Raw genomic sequence first — 23,344 nt, forward strand, 5'->3', positions numbered from 1 at the left:
CAGGTACGAGATCAAGATCAAGATCAGAGACAGAAGCACACACAGTTTCAAAGATTCATGTAAACAGGTGCCACAATCTCGACAAATGAGAAAGATTACTGCAACACAGTCACACGACAAAGTGATTGCTATGGATGTGTATATCTATATATACATATGTAGCGATGTAGGCTGTACTCTCTCCTCAAACATCTCTTCTTCCCCTTGAACAATCCTTCCTCTCAGGAGAATCCAGACTAAGAAATCTTCGCTGAACTATGTTCGCCTCCAATATGCTGTCTCTCATCGCTACCTCGATTTTCTTAATCTTGCCGCTGGCTTTGGCACTCCCCGAAGATGCTTCAATGGTAGAATATCGATCATGGCTTCCAGAAAACACCTGTGTCTGTCCTTATGACCCTCTCATCCCTGAAGGCTGGCTTGGGTGTGGTGAGTATTGACCCCACGATACAATATACTCAGGATCACCTTTCGAAAGAGTTTGATGAGCTGACGAGATGCTGAAATCAGTCGCCAATTGCGCTTCTCACGAGAAACGAGTCCATCTCTCCACCAGAGACTTGACTCACCTCACCAGGCAGGTTTGTATCTGTCCAGAGGATGAGCCGAACTGTCGTGAGTGTCTGGTAAACATAGCCAATACGCAACAAGTATGGTAAACTCATGGCCTGTTGATGTGTCCTTCGATAGCTTGCCCCCTCATCCCTCCACCCGACTGCTGCACCTCCACTTACAAGCGAGAGGCATTGACCAACGTCATGCCTGCTTTGCACGCTCGATCATGTCCACCTGAAGGGGAAATTTGTCATGTCGTTGATGGGAAGGTCGAATGTATCCGTAAGTTTAGTTTACAATTGTTCTTGTGTTGATGGTGAAAACACTTCTTATCTCCATTCCTTCACATTCCTCTAATTGATACACTTGTGCGGAAAGACTTACTGATAGTCACTTCTTCTAGCGTGTATCGAGATAAGAGTGATATGCCCTGAATACAAGCGAGCCGAAGCTGACGAGAGCGATGCCATTGTCTGCTTGGCTACCACGGAGGGAAGGATTAGATGCCGTGAGTTAAGCAAAACTCCTTCTCTAATCGTGATGTCCGGCTGCTGACGTGTTTACCATAGCACCCTGCCCACGACCTTGTCCACTGTGTCCCCTCGCAGAGTCCAAGAGAGATACTGAGGAGACCAGTGCTTTGTGGTGTCGTGAGCTTTTCCTCGGGTCGATTCATTCGGGAGATAGCTTGACACTGATTATTGCTTGAAGTGTACCTGTACTGTAGCTCCGTGTAATCCACCTCACCCACCTAATTGCCCTCAATGCTGGTACAACACCTTTGGTACAGTCGTCTGTCGTAGGTTACTATCGTATTCGTTTATTATGTACTCCGGTGATAAATCATTGACGTTTCGTGCTGTAGCTCTCTGTCCATGGCCTCCAGTCACCAGTACTGAACCACCTAAACCCACCATCACATTTTGCCCTCTGAGCAGAAAATACTGCCTTGCTGAGCCTGATGGAACCTACAAATGCCGTAAGATATCTTTTCAGCCGGACGAGAGGCTCACTGACCCCACACTATATTCCTTTCTCCCAGCTGGATGTGGACCTATTCCAATTACTCTTGATCCCATCGAAGTCACTGGAGCGGAACCCACTCTCCCTCCTGCGTAGATATGGGTCATGCTGGGGATTCAATCAGTCTGTTCTGGGGCGAAGTCGGGAATAAGGAAGGTCTCGGTTTATATAATTTACTTCATTATAGTCTACTGAGCTTTCATAAATTTGATGACGAGTCAACCTGGTGATGCATCCCCACAGATGGGGTTGTACACTAACGATTTGATCTGATTTGATCGATCTGATGATGCCACCTTCGAGAGGTGTTAAGCTTGCCCGTCATGGGAAACAACATGATCTTCAGATATATCGATGAGCGATGTGTAACGACGATCAATCATATGATCACGGAAGGCCGAAGTCATGTTATCATGTTATCAGGTATCATCTGATCAATTGACTATCCAAAGCTCTAATTGTAGTTAAACCCAGAACCCCAATTGTTCATGTCAAGTTATAATGCCCAGATCTTCTTCTTCTTCACATAAAGCATTAATCTTCTCCTAGCTTGGCTCTCGGTCTGAACAATCGAATCTCGTATAACTCATCGCCACCAATGCATCCCCAAGAATTCAACTTCTTCTTCTTCCTCCTCGGCTTCATCCTAACTACCATCCTCGCCACCGCCACCGCCATCCCACTCGACGAGACCCATTCTCCCTCCCTGATAAGCAGATATACCGACCTCCTCCCTAGAGGTAGTTGTATTTGTACGTACGATCCTGAAGATCCTTCGAAATGGGAGGATTGTGGTGAGTACCGAACCTCATACACCTTTTAACCCACCCCTCGTAGCTCGATGACTCTCGCTGAGTGGCAAAATACTTTATATCGCAGTCGAAAGATGCCATGAGCCCGAGAAGAGGGTGTATTTCTCGGAAAGGGACCTTAGTCAAATGACTAGGGCGGTTTGTTATTGTCCGTTCAACCAGACTAATTGTGGTGAGTAGTCTCGGTGATTCAGCACTTTACTGTATGATGTATCCCGCCCCTTTCTCTCTTTCAGATACCGAGATGATACTAATCTTGGACATGTGATTTATTTTCAAGATTGCGGTCCACCAAGACCTCGACCACCTAAACGATGTTGTGGAATCATCCACCCACCTATCTTGCTTGAGGAGCGAGATCCAGAGGAGAAGGGCAATACCACACCTGTACTTCACGCGAGAGCATGTCCGCCGAATCAGGAGCAGGTATGTTACGTCTATCGAGGAATCAAGTATTGTGTTCGTAAGTCATCCACCCGCTTTACCTTGTGGAATACTCAGAGAGGTTTGTTCACGGCAATGCCACTTACTTAGCATGTATCGAGGAGACCATCTATTGTCCTTTGGAGGATGAGCAGGTAATTTGCCTGAATGATGCGGATAGCATTATGAGATGTCGTGAGTACAGCACTGTGTTATGGGAAGTCTATTTTATGGTACAGCTGACACAATGGTATGTACAAGCGCCATGCAGACCACCCAGACCACCTATATGTCCACTCTGCGTATCCCACAAGAACGGTACGATAGTTTGTCGTGAGTATCTTATACTCATCCTGTCACTATCAGGGTACAGTTGATACTTGATCCCTACCTACATCCATAGCTCGACCATGTCCGCCACCGCCTGTTATCTGTCCGCTGTATTGTATCGACTACCCTAACGGTACAGTTGTTTGTCGTGAGTCGCATTCCTACTGGCATGTGGGGAGGGACATCATAAGTGCTGATGGTACAATACTATACGACCTTAAGCCGGATGTGGTGATAGACCACCTCGAACGTACACCAACCCCATCCCGCTGCCCAGCGCCACTACCAACGCATAGCATCACAAAACGATGCGAGCGCAAGTCTAAATGGAAGTGGCGAGGTTGAGGTTGAACAAACGTTCTTGGGTTTACTGTTGTCTCGTGCACCTGTACATTACTGTAACCATCAACGAGTTTTCGATGTTTGTTTGCTGATGCTCTACAGTAATACCTATGCAATACTATATTTCCCCTTAGTGTGGGGTAAAATGGAAATAGGTCATCCAGCTCATTCAGTAACTGTGTGGTAGCCCGCCAAAAGGATTTTAGAGATTCCTTTTCCTTCCGAGGTTTGGCATTTCAGTACGCCTTGGTTCCCTCAACTCCACACTTGCAAGTAATTCACTAATGACTATTGATTTGGAGATACGTCGAAACCTCAATACAAATCCTCACATACAATCTATCTTGAGCTTTCCCAATACCTCTTTTTCAAGCCTGATCGCTTTGACTTATGAACGTCCTTTCGTCGTATATCTTGGTCATCCAGCACCTCACATCCTTTGTGCTATTCATGTGCTTCACACACGATCGCAGACTTTCATTCTATTCTTAGAACATACCTCTCACGAGCGCACCACTCAGCACATGGATCGATTAGCATATACATACCTTTCGACCGGGTGACCGAGCGAAGTATTTCATGGATGAATGTATAAATAAAGTGTTGTTGGTCATCGACCCCTTCGGTCTTCTTCGTCCACTCATTCTTTTCTTACTTATCCAGCGATCTGATCAATCCAGGATGAAACTTGGTATTACGATAATCGCAGCTCTTCTGACTCTTACCACTCTCACCCTCGCGGTACCTATGGTCGAGATGGAGGATAGACAAGTATGTCATTGTCCGATCGATGATCCGGAGTGTGGTAAGTCTCTGCCCAAACACAATCGAAATCCAGTTCGGTTCAAGGTCCGAGCTGAGCCGAATACTGGTGTTGGCAGTTTGCGGACCAACGTGCCCTGACGGAAGTGAACCTATCTGCTACTATGAGTTAGGAGAGAGGAAGTGTCTTCGTGATTCGCTTTAATAGTGCATTTTCTTAACTTATGGTTAGCTTCAGTGGAAAAGTATGGTCGGAATGGCTGATACATTATTCAATTATGCTACCCAGCTTGCCCCGAGGAGTAGGGTTGATAGTTGTCATTCAACGTGAAGTTTTCGGTGCAAACTCTCATGAGTGACCGTGGGGACGCATTTGATTTTATACCTATGTATATCGATCCGATGGGAGGTTGAGAATGCAGGTAACTTTGTGCCAGATCCGTTCAGAGTCCGAGACGGTACGACCCGACCCCGCTTGCTCATGCAGTCTTTAGTCACATCTCCATCGGTACATTATTCTCGAACAGCGTCAGCCCGCTCGCTATCTGCCCTCTAGGCCTGAGCTCAGAGCTTTCTCAGCCTGTTCAGGCGCGTGCTCATCAGCTCCGCAAGGTTGTTTCTTGGTTACTTGTGCTCGCAAGCATCATCGGTTTGCAGTACCGTGCCAGCAGGGACGTGCTACATAAAGCACTTCGGTGCGGACAAACCTTCTTGACCGAGTGACCGAAGCTGACCTTACAGTACTGTAGGTCTAGGTCATCGAACTGTTTGGCATCAACATCTATTCAAACAGGAAATGATCAATCCTTATAGATATAACTTCCTACTTCCCGTATAAACCGTACCCTACCTCCAAAATCACAATGAAGCTCCCCCTCGAATTATACCTCTCAACCCTCTTCCTCTTCCTCCTCGCCTCATCGGCTCTAGCGGTCCCTCTCATAAACACGATTGAAGATAGATCGAAATGTATTTGTCCAGTCAATTACCCCTGTTGTAAGCACTCCACAGTTCTTCTGCCCCTCACCGTCAGTTAGATGAGAAGTCGGTAATTGATTGATTTATCATTCGTGCGTAGCTTGCCCGATCATTTGTCCTCAGGGTGGTGAGTGCATTTTACGAAGATATCGTTTGAGTATCTCATCTGCCATCCGGTATCGATATCGCTAAGTTGGTTATCCTTTTGTAATGCAGATTGCGATTCCGGTCCAACCTCGTAGATCAATGCCGCTCACTCTCAGTCCGAGTATCCATGACACAGTTTGATCACCTTATCCCTAGTCGTACTGCTTTTCTTGTCATGTATCTTACGTCCTGAGAATGTCTGCCATTCATCACACGAACATCTGTGCAGGCAATATATGTTGATCCTTCATTCAAGAGTGGAACATGAAATACATCCAATTGATCAGATTACTGCTACTACTACTATTATTATGGTATTAACGCGATAAATATTAATGGGGGAGTTCAGATCAAACATGTCACCTCATCCGCTTTTGTAGGATATCTAATATCATTCTCCAGATCGACATCACAGCCGTTAGTGATCTTCGAGGAAGACCATCTTACTCAGACACGAAGGAAGCTTCGTTGAACAGGTATCCCTTGACTGGGACGGTTTCGCCGTCGATCTCTACGTTCAGTGTAGCGGGGTTGTGGTACTAGATAAATTGAAGCTCGTTAGCTTTTGCGCTTCTCTTCAAACCTCATCCCCTTATCTTCTTTTCGATCCTGCTCCTCCATTGACAACTCCTTCTTCGAAAACGAACACTCACCTGGTAGATATAAGGTTTCGTACCCGTAACAGCTGCCAACCCCTTCCTAATGACATAAGGAATCTCCGCCAACACATCAACCTTCTCGATCAACCCTCCCTGCCCTACAATCGCTCCAGCAACATCCTGAACGACCTTCGCGGAGACCTTCCCCTCTCCTTTAACCTTGTTGGCAGACCACTCGAATTCGATCGAAGATGGGATGAGGTATCCGGTCTCTTTATCTTTGATGGGGGATTTATGGGTCGCAGAGGAGATGGAATCGGTGGCGTGGGGGTAGACATCGGTTGCGGAGGGGGGTAAGTGTGTTTGACCGGTAACGATGAGGGGGGAATATTTGGTTGTGTAGATGGCACCGATGTTGGCTTTGGTTCGGCCGGATTTGGCACCTTTGGGTCCGTAGTCGTCCTGAATGATAATCAAATTGTCAGCTCAATCACTTCCTCTCCTTTGCATGTATGGGTGATGGACTTTTTTTAGACAGAAAAAACGAGGGAATGAGCCAATAGGGACTCACGGTAGTCTCAAACTCCATCTGGACAGCTCTGACACCTCCTAACTTGGGATCATCGGCTCCTGGGGTAGTAGTGAAGAAAGCAAAGTTCCATCGAGACGCGACCTGCGGGGTGATTGCATAGTCAGCTGAGTGTCACGGTGAGAGGCAGAGACGATGATCAGCGTGCAAAAAGGCGAAAGATACAGCATTGTGGTCTAGCTGTAGAGAGGAACAGCTGACTCACTAAGTTAGGTCTCATACCTTGGATAGCATGTACGAACATCCCGTCACCCTTGACATCTAAAGGCTTATCATCTATAGTGACGGTACCTGAGGAGTATGATAATGGGTGGAATCGGCTAATTGCAATTGCGCACGATTGATCAGCATGGGCTTCGCCCCGTATCATCGACAGCGATTCATGACAAAGTCAAAACTCACTGAACAACAAACCCATCCCTCTTCGCCTCCTCTCGGTCCTTCCCAAAAGTCGAAATACCACCTTGAGCCCCCTGACCAAATTTGAATCCTGGTGCGTCGGCTGGTCTGGTGAATTTGATATCTAGACGAACGTTCTTATCTAATTCTGCGACGACATGGTAGATCTCTTCTGTCGTGGGTGAACCGGTGTGTTTGATCTCCTATATGAATCAAATTCGACGGTGTTAGAATCGATAGTTTCATTTCATTCTTGTTATCATTGCTCAAGAGTAAGAGGCCTAGGTCCACTCACAAATTGATCGGTCTTGAGATTTTGCTTGTCATATTTAGCACCACTCGCATTAATGGATCTCCAAGTTGAGTTCTTGGTGCGGGGGTTGTACACTTTGAATGTCATTTGGGTCGTAGCTGGTACGAGGAATATGCTACAATCCAGTAACAGATTAGTTAGACACGGTTTGAGTAATGTTAACATGGAAGTGAGGAAATGCGGTGCGAAATGACAAGATATGACAGACTGGCATACTCACCCAACATATGACCAGATGATCTGTACCATAATCCAAGTCCCATCTTCCAAGACTGTGTACCAGATTTGAGTCTCGGTCTGGAACCCCTTATTGGAGGTGTTTGCCCACTACGTCCAACGAAAACACTTATCAGCCACTGGATCTCAAATACATAGTCTAGTCCGTCATCGTGAGGGTAAGTGGGGTTGACTCACAGCCGTATCGGCAGAGGTGAGTTCCCCGAACCCACTTAGGTAGGAGGTGACGGGATAGAAGTTGGTAGCATCTTTGGATGAGTTTGATGATTGCGATCTGCGAAGGTGAGGTGAGGTACGCCACTCAGTATGCCTTGTGTTCCCTCTTCCAACCTGAAATATACTCACGAGAACCAGGACATGATGATGGATTCTACGTTTGAATGAGTGAATGGAGATGATAGTAGGATTGTAGATTGTAAGATATGAATAACAACAATAATAAATAGAAATGGTCCAATCGAGTGAATGAGTGAGAGCGATCACGCCCGAGACAAATAATACACACAAACGACGTAGACACCGCTTATTTACCCAAATCGTCACTAACTTTGTTTTACGTAAACCTCGCCATCGTCGACTTCCAGAAGCAGAGGCATCAACTGGAGATGATGAAGCAGAGCAGATTACAGTAACATGCATATGCATAGAAGTACAATACAATATGATCAATCTCATGAACTACCTCCTTCTTTCCAGATCATCTCTAGTGGGTTTGACATCTCCATCCCGGTCTCGAGCGTCATCTCGCCGCCTTTGTCTTTCCGGCGTACGCGATCTTTCTCTCTTGGGCGATATCGACCTGGTCCTATTCCTTTCTCGTTTGATAGGGGGCGTACGGGAGTCATATTTGTCTCGAGATCTTCCCTCATCCCTCCGCCTATCCCTACTTCTATCTCGGTCATCCTCATACCGTCTATCCCTCTCGCTTCTATGTCTGTCTCTGTCCCTGTCTCTATCTCTGTCATACCCTCTCTCCCTATCTCTCTCTCGCTCCTCATGATGTCTTGAGCTTCTATGTCTGTCCCTCTCTCTTTCATAATCCGAGTCATCATCCCTATGTCTTCGGTGCGACCGCTTGTGATCTTTCTCCTCCCTCTTCACTTCCTTCTCTGCACGTTTCAATGCTCGTTGTTCTTTCCGCAAACTAAGACGTCAAGACCAACATCAGCGTACACGTAGCTTAGGTTGTTCAAACGGATATCGACAGGTGTTATTCAAAGAAGTGTTCACTCACGCCTTCTCCCTCTTCTTCTCCTCCTTCTCCAACCTCTCAATCTCCATATCCCTCTCACTCTTCGCTACGGGAATATCATTCGCTCCCGTCCCCTCACCATCCTCATCATCCCTCGGCTTCGGTGCAATCCCCAAAGCGATGTTCAAAGCATCTTCTTCCTGCTGTTTCAACCTCTTGATCTCCTCGGCTTTCTCCCTCGCTGCTCGTTCTTGGTCGTCGTCCTTCACTTCTCGGTTGTACCAATGGATATCTTGGTTCTTCTGCCATCGGCCTACTGGGGCGTTTACTGTGTGTCCCAGGTAGTTCTCTATAGTATACAATGTAGTCAGAAGGTATCGGAAGACTGATGAGAGGATAGGAGCTGAACCCACCTCGATGCTTGTCATTCGCTACCTGAGACCATCGAAAATCACCTTGACCACCTCTTGTTCCTATTGGGAAAAATCAGCTATAGGTCTCACGGGTTCCAAGGTTATAGCTGTACCTACCTCCTCTTATGGGTCCGTCGTACATGATGTGCTATATTGATGCTGGTATGAGTAGATGTCAAAATGAAACAGGAATATAAGTTGTGTCGAAATACGCGTCAAGAGGGTGGCCAATAACCGGAGTATTCAGATATGAGGTACGCCACAATGAGGTAATTCCGGAGATGTCCGATGTTTGATCCCGCTAGCCAGTCAGTGTCTGTGTTGTTGTTGTATGATGATAGATGATACACGTCGAGCTGCTACCAATTGGTTATTTACATATGATCAAGCTCAAGCTGTAAGCATATCATTATATCATTACTACTCATTCCACTCTCCAATACCACACCACCCACGCAGATTACCTCTCAACAGTCTCACTTGGACGCGAAAATAAGAAGACGGAAGAGGACAAAACGGAACACAGGACTAGAACACGACTCAAAAACCAACTCGCACCCTCCTTTATACTCACTCGATCATCGACGTCACGGTTCACTTCTCTTCCCAGCCGCAAGGGTTCATTTCAATCAACCACCCTCAGTAATCTCTCTTCCGTCCTTCATCTCTCAAGGGTAACCATATAAGCAATATGGGTGGTGTCAGCAGTTGCTGTGAGTCGTCTCGGATCTCCCACAATGGCTCATGCATACATTGCTGATGAATGGCTTTACGTTACAGGCGGACCGAGACGAAAGAACAACTATGAGCCATTGTTACTTGAGAATGAGAGGGAGGCAGTAGCTGATCTATTGCAATACCTTGAAAGTGAGTGTCTCTATACTCCCACACGAGGAGCCACAGCCTCACGCTCGCGATCAAAGCTGATTAACGTGTATGACATTCCCATTCAGACCGATCTACCACCAACTTTTTTTCAGGCTCACCCTTAGCAGCTCTAACCACCCTATCATTCTCAGATAACGTCGATTTACAAAGATCAGCTGCATTAGCATTCGCCGAAATCACTGAAAAAGAAGTTAGAGAAGTTGGAAGAGATACTTTGGATCCTGTATTATACCTTTTGACCAGTCATGATCATGAGGTTCAAAGGGCCGCCAGCGCTGCGTTGGGTAACTTGGCTGTCAATGGTAAGGCGAAATTAGCTTCCTATACAGTGCAGCCACTCGCAGAGGCTAATACGTACTGTTCTGAATTGCGCAGCTGAGAACAAACTATTGATCGTCTCTCTCGGTGGACTCGAACCCCTCATCAGACAGATGTTATCTTCGAACGTGGAGGTTCAATGCAATGCCGTAGGATGCATAACCAACTTGGCTACTCATGGTAAGTTCAGTTGAGCTATATATGCGCGTCTCACTCGCTCGTCAAGCTGATGGATCTTCGTTGTTCAGACGAGAACAAAACTCAAATCGCCAAATCGGGAGCCTTGATCCCTTTGACTAGATTGGCCAAATCAAAGGACATGAGAGTACAGAGGAATGCTACAGGTGCTTTGTTGAACATGACTCATTCAGGTGAGTTGTAATGTACTGCTGGAGGCGCAAATACAGCTCTTGCTGATAGCTCCCTGTTGTTAGACGAGAACCGACAACAGCTTGTATCAGCTGGTGCTATCCCTGTTCTGGTCAGCTTGCTCAACTCACCTGATACCGATGTACAATACTACTGTACCACTGCTTTGAGCAACATCGCTGTTGATGGTAAGTTAGCTTCCCGTCGCGTTGCAGTGGCCCAGGGGATTGAAGCTGATGAATCCGTTCATAACAGGAACGAACCGAAAGCGATTGGCTGCGTCTGAACCTAAATTAGTGCAAAGCCTCGTTCAGCTCATGGACAGTCAGAGCTTGAAAGTACAATGTCAAGCTGCTTTGGCGCTTCGAAACCTCGCCAGTGATGGTGAGTCAGCTGGACCAGGCAAATATTGGGAAAATTGTGAAGCTAACGGCATTACTGTTTATCAGAAAAATATCAGCTTGAGATCGTCAAATTCGATGGTCTCAAACCATTGCTCCGACTACTCCACTCTTCTTACCTCCCTTTGATTCTATCCGCCGCAGCATGTGTACGAAACGTCTCCATCCACCCAGCCAACGAATCACCAATAATCGATTCAGGCTTCTTGCAACCTTTGATCGACCTATTATCGTTTGATGAGAATGAAGAAGTCCAATGTCACGCTATATCGACTTTGCGAAACTTGGCTGCTTCGAGTGAGAGAAACAAGGGTGCTATCGTAGAAGCTGGCGCGGTTGAGAGGATCAAGGAATTAGTCTTGACTGTTCCTTTGGCTGTGCAAAGTGAGATGACTGCTTGTGTCGCCGTTTTGGCTTTGAGTGGTGAGCGCATACCTCTCTCAATTTCCAGGTACCAATTACGCCCTTGATGCTCATAGCTGATTCATTGGATTTGCTTAGACGATCTTAAACCTCAATTGCTCGAGATGGGTATCTGCGAAGTCCTTATTCCCCTCACCAACTCCTCAAGCGTGGAAGTTCAAGGCAACTCTGCTGCTGCACTTGGTAACCTCTCTTCGAAAGGTTAGTTCGGCAGCGATTGGGGTTGAGATATCCCACAGTAATAGCTAACATCGTACTCGTAGCTGCCGAAGACTACGCACCCTTCAATGCCGTTTGGAACAAACCTGATGGAGGATTACACGCATACTTGGTTAGATTCTTGAGCAGTGCTGATATCACCTTCCAACATATCGCTGTATGGGTGGGTGATTTTCTCCTCCATCCTATATTTACATGAAAGAATAGTAACCCTCCATGATCTATAGACCATCGTCCAGCTTCTCGAAGCAGAGGATGACCAATTAACCAACAACATCCGATCCTCCCCTATTCTCATGTCCTCCATTCGACAACTTGCAGCCTCCCCACCCCCCTCAAGGGGAGGTAGAGGTATGAACGAGATCTCCCAGGGATCAGAGGGTGAAGAAGACTACGAAGATGATGGTCTGGACGGTGAGGGTGAAGGCGAGATCGCTACGCTCGCACGAAGGATTCTGGATCTCACCGAAGATGGCGCGAGGGATATCAATGATGGATCGCACTTCTCGACTCATCATCAGGGGGAGAACACGCCTGGGGGAGGAGTGGCGGGGAGTCTGGGGAGCGAACATGCTGCGTTGAGGGCTAGCGTACATCGGGCCTTGAGTGGAGGTCATTAGATATGGAATCCATCTCTGGCGGTTCATATGGGAAGATGGGCAGTTGTGGTTGTTTATAGGCGGTTTCGGAACTCGAGTGAATAGTCGAATCAGATTATACCAATAGCTATATCAGCATAAAAATGTCTCCCGCCTTCTACTAGGGGGACGAGGACGAGGACGAGGACGAGATAGTAACGATTTTGATTTCTTTCTTTCTTAATTCGCTCGTTTCCAAGTCAAGTCAAGTATTTACAGTAATCAGGTGTATGTATTTGTAATACAGTTCAAGCTATATCATACAAACAATATATCAACAATACAAGACGAAAATCTGATTTGATTTTCCTGCTGTTCCACAAGTGTATACCCAAGTAGTAATGAGAAGATTAGGCTTCCATTTACAAAATTACTGGATAGAACACAAACTCCTTGTGATCAAAAGTTTGATGAAAAGAGCGCAATCTCCAGTTCAACTGGATGGACTTCCCGATGATGAGAGACACAGTATACTATGCATCCTCACTACCGTCAAGTACTAGCTAATCATTGAGCAAAGCACGCAGTGCGAGAGAAAGTGATCATTCTTCAAGAACGGGGAGAAGCATGATATCACTGAGAATAAATCGCCCGCTACTCTGGGGCCGAGCCATTAGTCCTCAATTGAAGATACTCGGCCGATGCTCGTTGAGGTAGCATATCCAGCAGGTCTCCTTCGCTGAGGTTCTCCATGTCTTGTGAACCTTTCATTTGGATTCTTGAGACGGCAAATTTAAGATACGACAGGTCTCTCCAATGTTGAGCGACAGTGCGCGGACGATTGCTCCCTTCTTCCGTGTGAGAATTGTCCACAAGGTGCGACCCAAAACCCGCGAGGATCGTGGTGACCTTGCGTTTAAGAGCAGGGTATTTCGACATGCACCGAGATAAGGCGGACGGGTCCAAGCTGGCCACCTTCTTTTCCTCCTTTTCCTTGTTCACATCCTCCCTGAATCCCTTGAGATCGGGGTCATCCAGGATGAGATACTCACTGGGCTTGTCCCATTGCCTACTTGTACTTTTGGAGAAGGGGTCTGCCTGGCGGGGTAGAGAGGCATTTAAGTCTCGCATGAGGTCGTCTGACATCAAGTCGGCAATTCTCGCGCGTTCCAATTCTTTCCCAGCGGCCGCTTGCGCCAACTCCACGTTCAATTCCCATTCGCCCCATCGTTTGTCTCGGTCGCAAGTGTCAAAGAAAGGTTGGGCCTCCTCGGGAAAGTACTCCTGATAGAGCAAGACGATTCAGTATACGATCAATACACGTTGAAGCACCATATGCTCGTCAGAGACGATCATTCAACTTACCGCGGCCAGGTACGAGAGAGCTTGACCAGGATTCTTTAGGAGATCACGTCGGAGAACCGAGCCCTTCAGCTTGCTCAACCCCTGGTATATGTCATCGTAATCTGGACCAAGCATCTCGGCAGTCATCGGCCGGAAGGACACGGTATTAGGCACCCGCATTGAGTTCATCTTTCTTTTGAGTCTTTTCCTGACCTGCTTGTCTCTGATGAAATCGGCGATTACAGGTAAAGCCTTCAATGAAGGAGCGTCGTTGAGGCTCAAGACAAATTCACCTGTCCTGGCCTGAGTCTGCATTGCGGAATCGATGGCATCCTTGATCTTGCTGAATTTGCCACTGCAGACTGAACATTGCTAGCGGCTCTATCACAGCCTGAAACCAAAGCGTCAGCGCTTTCTCGACTTAAATTGTGCACCGTGCTACTGCCTCGTGCAGCCTTGCCCTCGTCTGCAACGTGGTTCAAAGCTTGCAAAAGGAGGACGGTGCGGATCGTGTCCCGGTCCACTGCAGTGGCAGCAGAGGTAAGAGCGGGCCCGTGAACTCTGAAACGTTGATCCCTAGGATTGCCTCGTTCGTCTTCAGTGTGACCCGTCAAGAGGACCGAGAGCCCGCCGGCTTGGTGACACTGGGATGTAGAAAGAACTTGTGCCCGGCGCGGTGATTTCACTGTGATAGCTCACCAAGGAAATAGTCAGTCCGCCATCCTCATTTTTTCTGGATATGACGGACCAGTCCAAGAATCACTTACTTGACCTCCGAGATGATGTCACTCAGCTTGCGTCCACCAATGTTATATTTGCCATAAGTGTCAAGAAACGATTTTTGTTCGGTTTGCTCAGCCCTAGTGCTGTGCCTCCCGTGGTAAGGGTAAGCCTTATAGAGCTCGGCAATGGGGGTATCGGAATTATTGCTCGTCGAGGATGGTTCTGCCATTGTGATTGGATCTTCGAGTTGCTAAGATAGAAACCCTGATGAAAGCTGATGTGAAAGTGTTTGTTCGATACGTCGAGAGACTAAGGGTTTATTTTGGTCCATTGTTTTCAGTGGCTAGGATATGCCCCTTCTTATAAGTATTACGACCACATCTTTAGCCTTCTCTGAACGACACAGGTCTTCGCTCGAACAAAGGTCAAAGACCAGTTCTGGAATGTATGACGCATCATCGTGGATGATGTCACAGAAGCTGTACCTAGTGAAAAGACGAATATTCAAGTGAGAGGCCAGACCCACGCATTACGAAAGTTTCGCGATGAGCTTCCTAAATATGCACAGCTTGAAGGCATCATGACCGTAGAAGCTCAATCTCCTGTTACCTAGTGAAAAAGGACGAACATTTAAGTGAGAGTCCAGACACAGGTACTAAGAGATTTTCGTGATGAGCTTCCTAGATCTACACAGTATGCAAGGCATTTCGACCGAAAAAGCTCAATCTCCTGTTTCTCTGCAAAGGTTTGACCGAAGAGTGACTACTGTTTCTGTAACGATGCTACAAGAGGCGCTTGTGTCAATCATCGACACCAAAGTGAATCAAACGATGAGATCGGGTACAGTAAGTTGAATGGGATAAGGAGGTACTACAGGTTACAAGAGAACTTAGGTCTGAACAGCAAAATTGCCCTTGAACACACAGTATTGTCTTGCATGATCGGCATCTCACACAATCCAAACAGAAACGACAGATGACATCTGATGACCGCCGTCCCACCGGGTATATACGGTATCATGTTCGGGTCCGCGACAATCAGCTGCGGTCCCTCAACTCTTGCTAGATTGGATACTTTGACGATGTCGATGGATCGCTAATGCCTGATGAGGCAGAAAGGGGTCGATTGTATTTGGATCGTCGAAATCGATTTGCCCGTTTTTGCCATCCTCTTTGAGATAGCTCAGAGCATAGTCATAAGGATTCTGACTTTGATAGTGTTCTGATACAGTTGGACCAGGGTCAGATTCACCCGAAGCGGCGCAAGCTCTGAGTCTTGACGCCTCGCTGAAAGATCTCCTATCCTTGTAGTTGAGGAAGGGTTTCAAGTTTGACAACAGCTCTGCGGACCCAGCGATATAGCGCATAGCTTCCGGCGAATGTCCGATCATGCTTCGTGGCTCGCCCAAAGATCTTATGTAGCTTTGAACCAAAGGGTCTTTGACATACAGCAATTCGCTCGGTTGAGGCAACATCTCGAAGCAATTTGGACCAGTAATCCAGTTATATCCTTCAGGTGCCACATATCGGTTCAGGTCGTTGACCAGGCCGGGCGGCATAAGGTATGTTTGTTCCCGAAGTGAAAGTTGTCTTGGTAGGCTGCCTTGCGTTAAGACTGTGTTGAACGTATATTCATGGTACAAAAGATTCGCGTTAAGCGTTTCGATGAATCGCTTTGCCCCATCGGGATCTTTGGCAGGACTACCTTCTTGTAGATTGGGTGTGCATCGGAGGTCCACGCTCAAAATATCCCGAGCTTCCTGTTCAACATGGTCGGATACGAGCTGCTTCCTCAGGTCTTGGAGGTCCTGTATCCTGGGCTCAACTGGTCTTCCGTAGTGTATCCAAGAATTTAGCTCTCTGTCAATGATGTCAAATACAGTGGATCTCTCGGTATTCGAGACGGAAACTTTGCTCCCATCGAGTGCTTGCATAGTTGAGATCAAAGCTGCTGCGAAATGGTCACCTCGAAGAAGAGCGCATGTCATCGCTGGTCGGTGAGATAGGATGGACTTATCGCGACCGGTCACTTGCATAGAGCTAGGCTGACGGGTTTGCCCCCAAGTGCTATCAGAGGGAAACGGAAAGGTGATTCCATCATCATGCATAACGTCCCTATGGTTATATCGTACACGAAACGGATCAGCATCGCCCCGCGCGTGACATCATGGCTACTCAAAATCGAGAAAGGACCAAATAGGGACATGATGAATGAGAGATGTCCAGAATAACTCACTCAATATACGAGGCAATCTCGCCAAAGGTTTTTGACCCACATAAAGTGTCTCGATATGACTTTAAGAACTCGTTCATTTCTGCCTCCCGACGTTCAGCTCCCCGGTCAACCTCGTCTTGCGTATCCAAGGAGTTCTCTGACAAATCGTCCTCTGCTCTGATCAGATCATTGATGTCCCATCGATAGGTATACAGAACCTGACCCAGGGGCACGCTATGCTGTTGGGAGGTTTCAGCTGGGGCACGGTCTGTAAGCGGAAGAGACATGCTATGCTGGTGACAAGACATATTTGAGATCGCAAAGACTAGTGTGCTGTGAAGATTAGAAGACCGGAGAAGGAGCGAATGAAGCACGATGAAGCATGGTGAACGACCAACACACAGTGTGGGCCTATACGCCATATCATAAGGCCTTCGATGCGACAACGTCAGAATTGTCACTGTAAGACGAAGGTCGGGCTGAAAGGACGCGAAACCACACCAACAGCCCAGTCCTTTCTTCCAAGGGGTATAGGAAGGCTCTGATGTTCGGCTCCTCATGATCGGGCGTCTCAGCGAGGCAAGCAGAGCTCTGAACTGGACTTCAAAAGCGATCTTAGGACGAGATGACCAATGGCCATGCTGTCTGGGTGTGATGGAGTAATGGACCATGCATGACAAGATGAGGCCGGGGCTGATTCATTTCGAGCCACTCCTGCAGTCACCGGATGTTAGGGCTAACACAACGAAGCGTCGCCCAAGATTCACACGCTTCCGGCTCACATGCAGCAGAGATATCAGTCCCAGTCAGCTGTATTACAACACATGCACAGACCGATATGGCTCATGGTAGGATTCTCTGGAACACGCCCGCAAATTTCTGTCTCCAAAAGATACAGCACCATTGGTGTGCATAGACTCTGGAATATGCGTTGACTGTAACGCGCTTGCTGTGTCTCTCACTGACCAGATTGAGTGTCTCGACTGAGTCTCGACCACTCATCCATAGCTGGACCAGGTAGCAGACTGAAGACGTCCTTGTCAGACAGCGTTTCCGGCTTTCCTGACGGATCGCTATAAATTTGAGTCAATGCGTACTGAAGATAAGACACTTGGGCCCAGTTCTCGGCCCAGGTGAGGGAGGAATCGCCATTTTGTCGAGTTTCCTTCAATATGGTGGCACCTCGACCTTCAAGAACCGCCTTCACCTTCTGTTTCAAGCCGTCAAATTTCGACATGCAGTCCGAGTACTCAGACGGATCCAATGTAGCCTTGTGCGTCTGTTCCTTAACCTTCCCCACGCTTTGGAAAAACGCGGGAATATCAGGATCCTCAATGGTCAGGTACTCACTCGGTTTCCCCCATATGCTTCCTGATGAGCTTCGCTGATAATTACCAATCCCTGAGAGTATATGGGTGTTGAGATCCTTCATAAGATCTTGCGACATCATTTCTGCGGATCTACCGCGGGACAATGACTTGCCCGTCGCCACCGTAGCAAGCCCACTGTTCAGGTCCCATTCAGCCCATCGTTTGTCGCGATCAGAGTTGCTGTATAATCTCCTGGCTTCCTCGGAGAGGCGATTCAAGGCAAATAACAATCTCAGCGACAAAGCTGCTCAAGCAAAAATCGAAGCGACTTGAATCTTCTACAGGGCAGAAAGGCTCACCCCCGCCATATGTTGCATGACTTTTTGTGGATCTCGCTGAGCAGCTTTTCCAAGAAGGGTGTTCCTGAGCTTCTCTATTCCCTTCACTAAGGGTGAATAACAATCGGCAAAGAGTTCGGGTGTTGCTTGAACCTTCGACGATGTGCTGTCATCTCGCCATGAATTTAACCTTTCTTTGAGTTTATCTCGCACACTTTTGTTCCTGATGACCTTGGCAATGGCAGGCAAGGTTTACCTACTTGGAGCTGAGCTGAGACTCAGATTGAAGCTACCAGTCTTGCTCTGCTCTTGTCGCGCTGAAAAAATTGCCACTCTCACATTATCCAAATCCTCCCTCCACCACGGGTACTTCGACGCGGCTCTATCACAACCACTCGCAAGAGCTTCGGCACCCGGTTGGGTGAGACTGGCCCCGTGCTTTCTAAGCCTCTCTTGCATGGGGACATCGACTCCATCATTTACGGCTTGAAGGAGCAGTGCTGTTCGGATGGTATCGCGATCCTGATGAGCGATAGCTTTCGTGAGAGCAGGTCCTAGGATTCTGAAGCGTTGGAGCCCTCGACTACCATCATTATCTCCGGTACGACCTGACAAAATAACAGAGATGCTGTATGGCTCTTGGATCTGAGGGATATCCATGACAACTGTATCGGACCCATTCAACTCCCTGTTCCATGTCCGAATGAAAGGGAAGTAGTTTGATTCAGATAGAGATCATTAGGGTTGTGAACAGGGCTATGAAGAGGTTCGCGAATACATGGGAACAACCCACTCAACATCTGACATGATGCCACTTATATTGCGACATCCAATCTGTACACTGCCGTACTTATCGAGGAACGTCTTCTGCGCAAGCTCTGCATCTTCTGTTGATCCTTTACTGTCGTAAGGAAACACTTGGTATAATTCCGCAATCGGGAGGCTTGGGTGTTCACGGGCGTTGGACGATTCTACCATGATTGGTAAAGTATCTGGAAAAGGTTGATGGCACATGTGACGGTGGTCAAGGTGAGAATTGCCCCTTTTATAAGCACCAAAAAAGAGAGCCTTCGACTCTCATCGTAATCGATCATCTATCCCTCCACTGAGGTATGTGAAAGGAAAGACGTAGCTTCGCGAAAGGGGGATGCTCTGTGCGGGTTCGAAATCTCACGCGAGTTCGAAATGGCGTGGTTGTGATGATTGAGTACTATGCAAAATGGAAATCCACGCCCACATCCACGCCCACTGCAAATGGGCATTCCTAGTATGCATGTCACAGAGGAAGTTTGAGCAAGAGAATGCACTTTACATTGTTGCAAGGTCAGTATGACACTGCTGACAAAGTCTTGGGGTAATCACATGCTTGGTTGTTGTTTTACAGCCATTGACAGTTTTACTCCTTATTTGTTATGGGGCGTGAATTCCAAGTAGGCGTGATTTCAACGCCACCTCGAAATGCCGTGGATTTCCATTTCGCACAGAGCAGGGATCAATGACAGGAGCGCTTTGCCTTCTCTTGCCCCTTGAAGATGCATCGGAAGGTCCGTTTTGGCGAGAACCTGGACTCTAAAACGAAAATCTAGAATCGCAGAAGCCTTCTTCGAAGGCATGGCTCTCAATTTCTCAGACTGGTCTTACAAATTGTCAGCGCTTTCGGGATTAGTGCACATGAACAGCTGAAGTGCGATACGTCTGAGATCATATGCAGACTTCACTTACCTCTACAGGTGCCTTCACTCACCCGCAGAGTGGCGGAAACTAACCGATCTGACCAATCAATCCCATATGACTCCATGCTTCTTGTTTCCACCGCCCCATCCGATAATAACACATATGGGAGATAACCAAACTCGACACCCTGTTTTGCCTCGCCATAGAACGGAGATCTTGTGGCATGTTTTTACAGCAGTTGGAACATTTACGACGGTGCTTCTCAATGTGCTGCCATCAGGAGTTGTGTCCAGGGTAACATTGTCTGAGCTTCTTGCTGCTGTAGCGATCCCGCTCATAGTACCACGATAGCCAGGTGAGAAAATAGCAACAACCATGCATATCGCATAGCATAGCCACAGGAACTCTGTGCCGATGCGACGGCGATGCTGGTGTCAAAGACTATACATAACAATTGTATGCAAAGATTTACAGTACTGTTGGGTGTCGGCGTGAGACCGCCCCTATTTCGACTACCCACAATGTATGTTCCGGATCAGATAGTCAATGTACAGCATATGTCTCCCCAGGTTCCGTCCCGGCGAGCGATACCCTTGCTCTTGGACTTCGACCAACACTGTCTAGCCTCGCCCAGCACGAATCGTATCCACTCATACTGGAGAACTGAATGAACCAACAAGCTCCAAGACAGCTTGGAGGGCTCCTGCTCACCATTTGTGTTTTCTACTTTGTCTGATCTGGCTCATGTATGGACTTGAAGAACTCTGGGTGAGGGGAATTTGAACTATTTTCAGCGTCTTAGATAGTGATCAGTAATTACTGTAATACAGGGAAGGATATATTGAGCGGTTTCCGAGACACAGGGTGAACCACGACAGCACATTCAACAATTTGAAGCGCTTTCTGCGATCTTAGTCATGATGACTAGCCGCATCGCAAAGTATGTCGTTCGCCCAGAAAGAGCTCCATGAACGGCCGTCCATTATGGGAAAGCTACTTGACCCAACAAAAACTGGTAGAACCGGAATGCCTGAGATTTCTTATGTATGACTACTATTGCCACTTTGCCTTGGTGTAATGATTGATTCACGCCGACGACCCAAGATATGCATGCCAATCAAGCCAACACCAAAGGAAAGATAAATTCGCCGTATAAGAAGAGGGAAGAAGAATCCTCGAAAAGCCAATGAGCCAATAATACCACAGAAATCTGGAGAAGCTTTCCGTCCCGATAATCATACAGCATGTTCAAAGTAGGACAATCTCCTCATTGCTAGCTCTGATATCTCTTGTCTTTGTCGGACACGGTGGCAAGAGCTGCGACACGGTCTCGAAAGCCTGGCAATGCTTGATGAGGTAAATAAGGCTCTTCCGCCTCAAGACTCCTAAGACTGTCCACACACTGTGAGTCAGTTTCCTCGGTGTCGAAAACCTTGTCCTTAATATCCTCGAAAGCATACTCAAACGGATCTTTACTGTAGTAGTCTGCTACAATGGGGCCCGGATCCACCATTTCCGAGGCTGTCGGATCTTCACAAGTCTTCTCAGCCCTCAGCGCTTCGCAAGCTCTGGCGGCCGAAGCTCTCATAACGGATTCTGTGTCCCTCGAGAGCAACAATTTTTTGACTTCAGTGAGTATGCCCGAAAATTCTGACTGGGGTACGTCGGACGTTGTCTGACCATGCTGTACGCGATCATTATGCTGGGATGGTGTTTGCGCCGAGAGATGCTTCATCCCCCAGCTGAGAATGTGAAAACGTTCAACCCAAGGATCAGCTTCAAATAAAGCCTCACTGGGACGAGGTAGCTTTTTTGAACTATCAGTAGTGAGGTTCTACTGAAACCCTGGGGGAGACGCGTATTGAATCACTTCTGTCAAGAAGGCGGAACGCATGAGGTCTGCATCTTCAGCTGGAGTAAGTTTTCTTCTCAAAGCAGCTTGACTGACAAGGCTGTTGATCCTCCATTCTCGATACAACGCATTACGCACCAGAGTACCCAAGAATCGTTTTCTTCCAGCTGGATCGGGAACCGGGACTCCCTCCTGCAGCTCCGGGAAAGAAGCCAGAGAGATCTTCAGAGTTCCCTGTCCTTCTCCCAGATCTTGATACCCGTCTTTCAACAATTTTTTCAAGTTTTGGAGATCATTCTCATTGGCATTCCAAGCAATGTCGTCGGGATCGATTGATGCTATCTCGTCGTCTATTAGACCGGTCAACGAAGCCATTTCTGCCTTGGTAGCAGAGATTTCTCTATCAGCAATGGATTGTACAGCAGTGATCAAGGCTTGTGTGTTCCGATTGTCACGCAAAATAGCTTGTGTCATGGCTTCTCGGTGAAAAAGGACCTTTCTTTCCAAACCAGTGAGCTGAATTGATGTGGGTCGAACATGAGGCCCTTCAGGAGACGGGAGTGGGAAGATCACACCTTCCTCCGAAGAGATGTCACTGTATGCCCAAAACTCAGTCAGCACTTCGTCACATGTTTGTAGTATATAACGAAAGTTCTTGGCTAATTCACGGTAGGTGTGAGGCTAGCTCCCCGATTGTCTTTGTCCCGCATCGGATATCTCGAGAGCTGTCAAGAAATTCCTTGTGACGGTTGTGAAACTCAATGAGACTGTCAAGATGCTCCTTAACTACTGGTGCTACTGCTGTAGAAGCATGGTAGCTCTTAAGTCCATCACCTTCGAGCAGTCCCAACAGCAGATCGTGTTCGCTTGACCACCCTTCGTTTGTATCGGAAAATTTTGAGTCGATGTAATTGACTAGCGTATCTGTTGGTTGTGGGGGGTGGAACATGAAAGAGTGCAGTTGAACCAGATGACTTATGGGTGTGGGTGAGATCAGAGATGATCGCCTCGAAGGTTTAGTGATTAAAGCTTGGGACATGGTCGTTGATAACGATTAAGGCGAGCTTGTCGTAAGTTAGATGATTTGAGGTAAATTAATGATACGAGACAAATGATCAGCGGCGAAAAGTGTGTTAGATGTCAGGTAATAATTCGACCTTAGCAGTCTTTTATACCATTTCGGAAGGAATTTCTCATGTAATGTTTAGTCATTTCCAATACGACCATGACGAGTCAGAGAAAAAGGAGGTGGCGGTCAATTTGAAATACGAACGTCGTTCTCCACTTCGTCTGTTGCCAAGAGCACAAGAAGACAACTGGGGGTTTTGTGTTTCACAATCGCTGCACAGCTTCAGTCTTCGTCATTCAAGACGTCACTAGAAGACTCTGTCCAGGAGGCGAGGCCCCGATGACGATTCTCTAGAGGAGTGACTCGCCGTGATCCTTTCAAAAAGCAGAGCTGCACATGTAGTCCCCTATTTTTGCTATGTAAACAAGCACAACTAACAATGACATTAAGTGCCACAAAGTGAGGCGTGAATGACTTCATCACAACCGTGATCTGCGGAAATCGACAATC

At 47.4% G+C, this 23,344-nt stretch overlaps 9 protein-coding genes across 9 annotated transcripts; 3 read left to right on the forward strand and 6 right to left on the reverse strand.

Moving 5' to 3' along the window:
- Window positions 1–257: 257 nt before the first annotated feature.
- Window positions 258–1,674, forward strand: I302_106069 (uncharacterized protein; the record flags this gene model as incomplete). The annotated part of the gene is made up of 8 exons (XM_019191816.2): window positions 258–429; window positions 511–615; window positions 691–837; window positions 959–1,063; window positions 1,125–1,205; window positions 1,283–1,354; window positions 1,421–1,534; window positions 1,598–1,674. The coding sequence occupies 8 exons, from the start codon at window positions 258–260 to the stop codon at window positions 1,672–1,674; spliced, it is 873 nt and encodes a 290-aa protein (XP_019046446.2).
- Window positions 1,675–2,176: 502 nt separating this feature from the next.
- I302_106070 (uncharacterized protein) lies at window positions 2,177–3,439 on the forward strand (the record flags this gene model as incomplete). The annotated part of the gene is made up of 7 exons (XM_065870192.1): window positions 2,177–2,372; window positions 2,458–2,562; window positions 2,671–2,853; window positions 2,925–3,008; window positions 3,075–3,146; window positions 3,217–3,291; window positions 3,366–3,439. The coding sequence occupies 7 exons, from the start codon at window positions 2,177–2,179 to the stop codon at window positions 3,437–3,439; spliced, it is 789 nt and encodes a 262-aa protein (XP_065726264.1).
- A 2,376-nt stretch (window positions 3,440–5,815) lies between these two features.
- I302_106071 (uncharacterized protein) lies at window positions 5,816–7,868 on the reverse strand (the record flags this gene model as incomplete). The annotated part of the gene is made up of 9 exons (XM_019191818.1): window positions 5,816–5,911; window positions 6,026–6,433; window positions 6,543–6,644; window positions 6,766–6,880; window positions 6,963–7,162; window positions 7,255–7,387; window positions 7,493–7,599; window positions 7,687–7,783; window positions 7,855–7,868. The coding sequence occupies 9 exons, from the start codon at window positions 7,866–7,868 to the stop codon at window positions 5,816–5,818; spliced, it is 1,272 nt and encodes a 423-aa protein (XP_019046448.1).
- Window positions 7,869–8,187: 319 nt separating this feature from the next.
- On the reverse strand, window positions 8,188–9,256 carry I302_106072 (uncharacterized protein; the record flags this gene model as incomplete). The annotated part of the gene is made up of 4 exons (XM_019191819.1): window positions 8,188–8,653; window positions 8,744–9,050; window positions 9,115–9,174; window positions 9,232–9,256. The coding sequence occupies 4 exons, from the start codon at window positions 9,254–9,256 to the stop codon at window positions 8,188–8,190; spliced, it is 858 nt and encodes a 285-aa protein (XP_019046449.1).
- A 549-nt stretch (window positions 9,257–9,805) lies between these two features.
- On the forward strand, window positions 9,806–12,352 carry I302_106073 (vacuolar protein 8; the record flags this gene model as incomplete). Its single annotated transcript, XM_019191820.2, has 11 exons — window positions 9,806–9,827; window positions 9,895–9,981; window positions 10,068–10,304; window positions 10,378–10,500; window positions 10,569–10,691; window positions 10,755–10,877; window positions 10,945–11,073; window positions 11,139–11,513; window positions 11,592–11,714; window positions 11,777–11,895; window positions 11,960–12,352. The coding sequence occupies 11 exons, from the start codon at window positions 9,806–9,808 to the stop codon at window positions 12,350–12,352; spliced, it is 1,854 nt and encodes a 617-aa protein (XP_019046450.2).
- A 612-nt stretch (window positions 12,353–12,964) lies between these two features.
- Window positions 12,965–14,606, reverse strand: I302_106074 (uncharacterized protein; the record flags this gene model as incomplete). Its single annotated transcript, XM_065870193.1, has 3 exons — window positions 12,965–13,594; window positions 13,676–14,009; window positions 14,422–14,606. 3 exons carry the CDS (start codon window positions 14,604–14,606, stop codon window positions 12,965–12,967), a joined length of 1,149 nt encoding a protein of 382 aa, XP_065726265.1.
- Window positions 14,607–15,428: 822 nt separating this feature from the next.
- I302_106075 (uncharacterized protein) lies at window positions 15,429–16,364 on the reverse strand (the record flags this gene model as incomplete). Its single annotated transcript, XM_019191822.1, has 1 exon — window positions 15,429–16,364. The coding sequence occupies one exon, from the start codon at window positions 16,362–16,364 to the stop codon at window positions 15,429–15,431; it is 936 nt and encodes a 311-aa protein (XP_019046452.1).
- Window positions 16,365–17,549: 1,185 nt separating this feature from the next.
- I302_106076 (uncharacterized protein) lies at window positions 17,550–18,041 on the reverse strand (the record flags this gene model as incomplete). The annotated part of the gene is made up of 1 exon (XM_019191823.1): window positions 17,550–18,041. One exon carries the CDS (start codon window positions 18,039–18,041, stop codon window positions 17,550–17,552), a length of 492 nt encoding a protein of 163 aa, XP_019046453.1.
- A 3,145-nt stretch (window positions 18,042–21,186) lies between these two features.
- I302_106077 (uncharacterized protein) lies at window positions 21,187–22,714 on the reverse strand (the record flags this gene model as incomplete). The annotated part of the gene is made up of 3 exons (XM_019191824.1): window positions 21,187–21,655; window positions 21,752–22,360; window positions 22,434–22,714. The coding sequence occupies 3 exons, from the start codon at window positions 22,712–22,714 to the stop codon at window positions 21,187–21,189; spliced, it is 1,359 nt and encodes a 452-aa protein (XP_019046454.1).
- Window positions 22,715–23,344: the final 630 nt, after the last annotated feature.

Source organism: Kwoniella bestiolae, chromosome 4, assembly GCF_000512585.2.
Source record: "Kwoniella bestiolae CBS 10118 chromosome 4, complete sequence".
Classification (NCBI taxonomy): domain Eukaryota; kingdom Fungi; phylum Basidiomycota; class Tremellomycetes; order Tremellales; family Cryptococcaceae; genus Kwoniella; species Kwoniella bestiolae.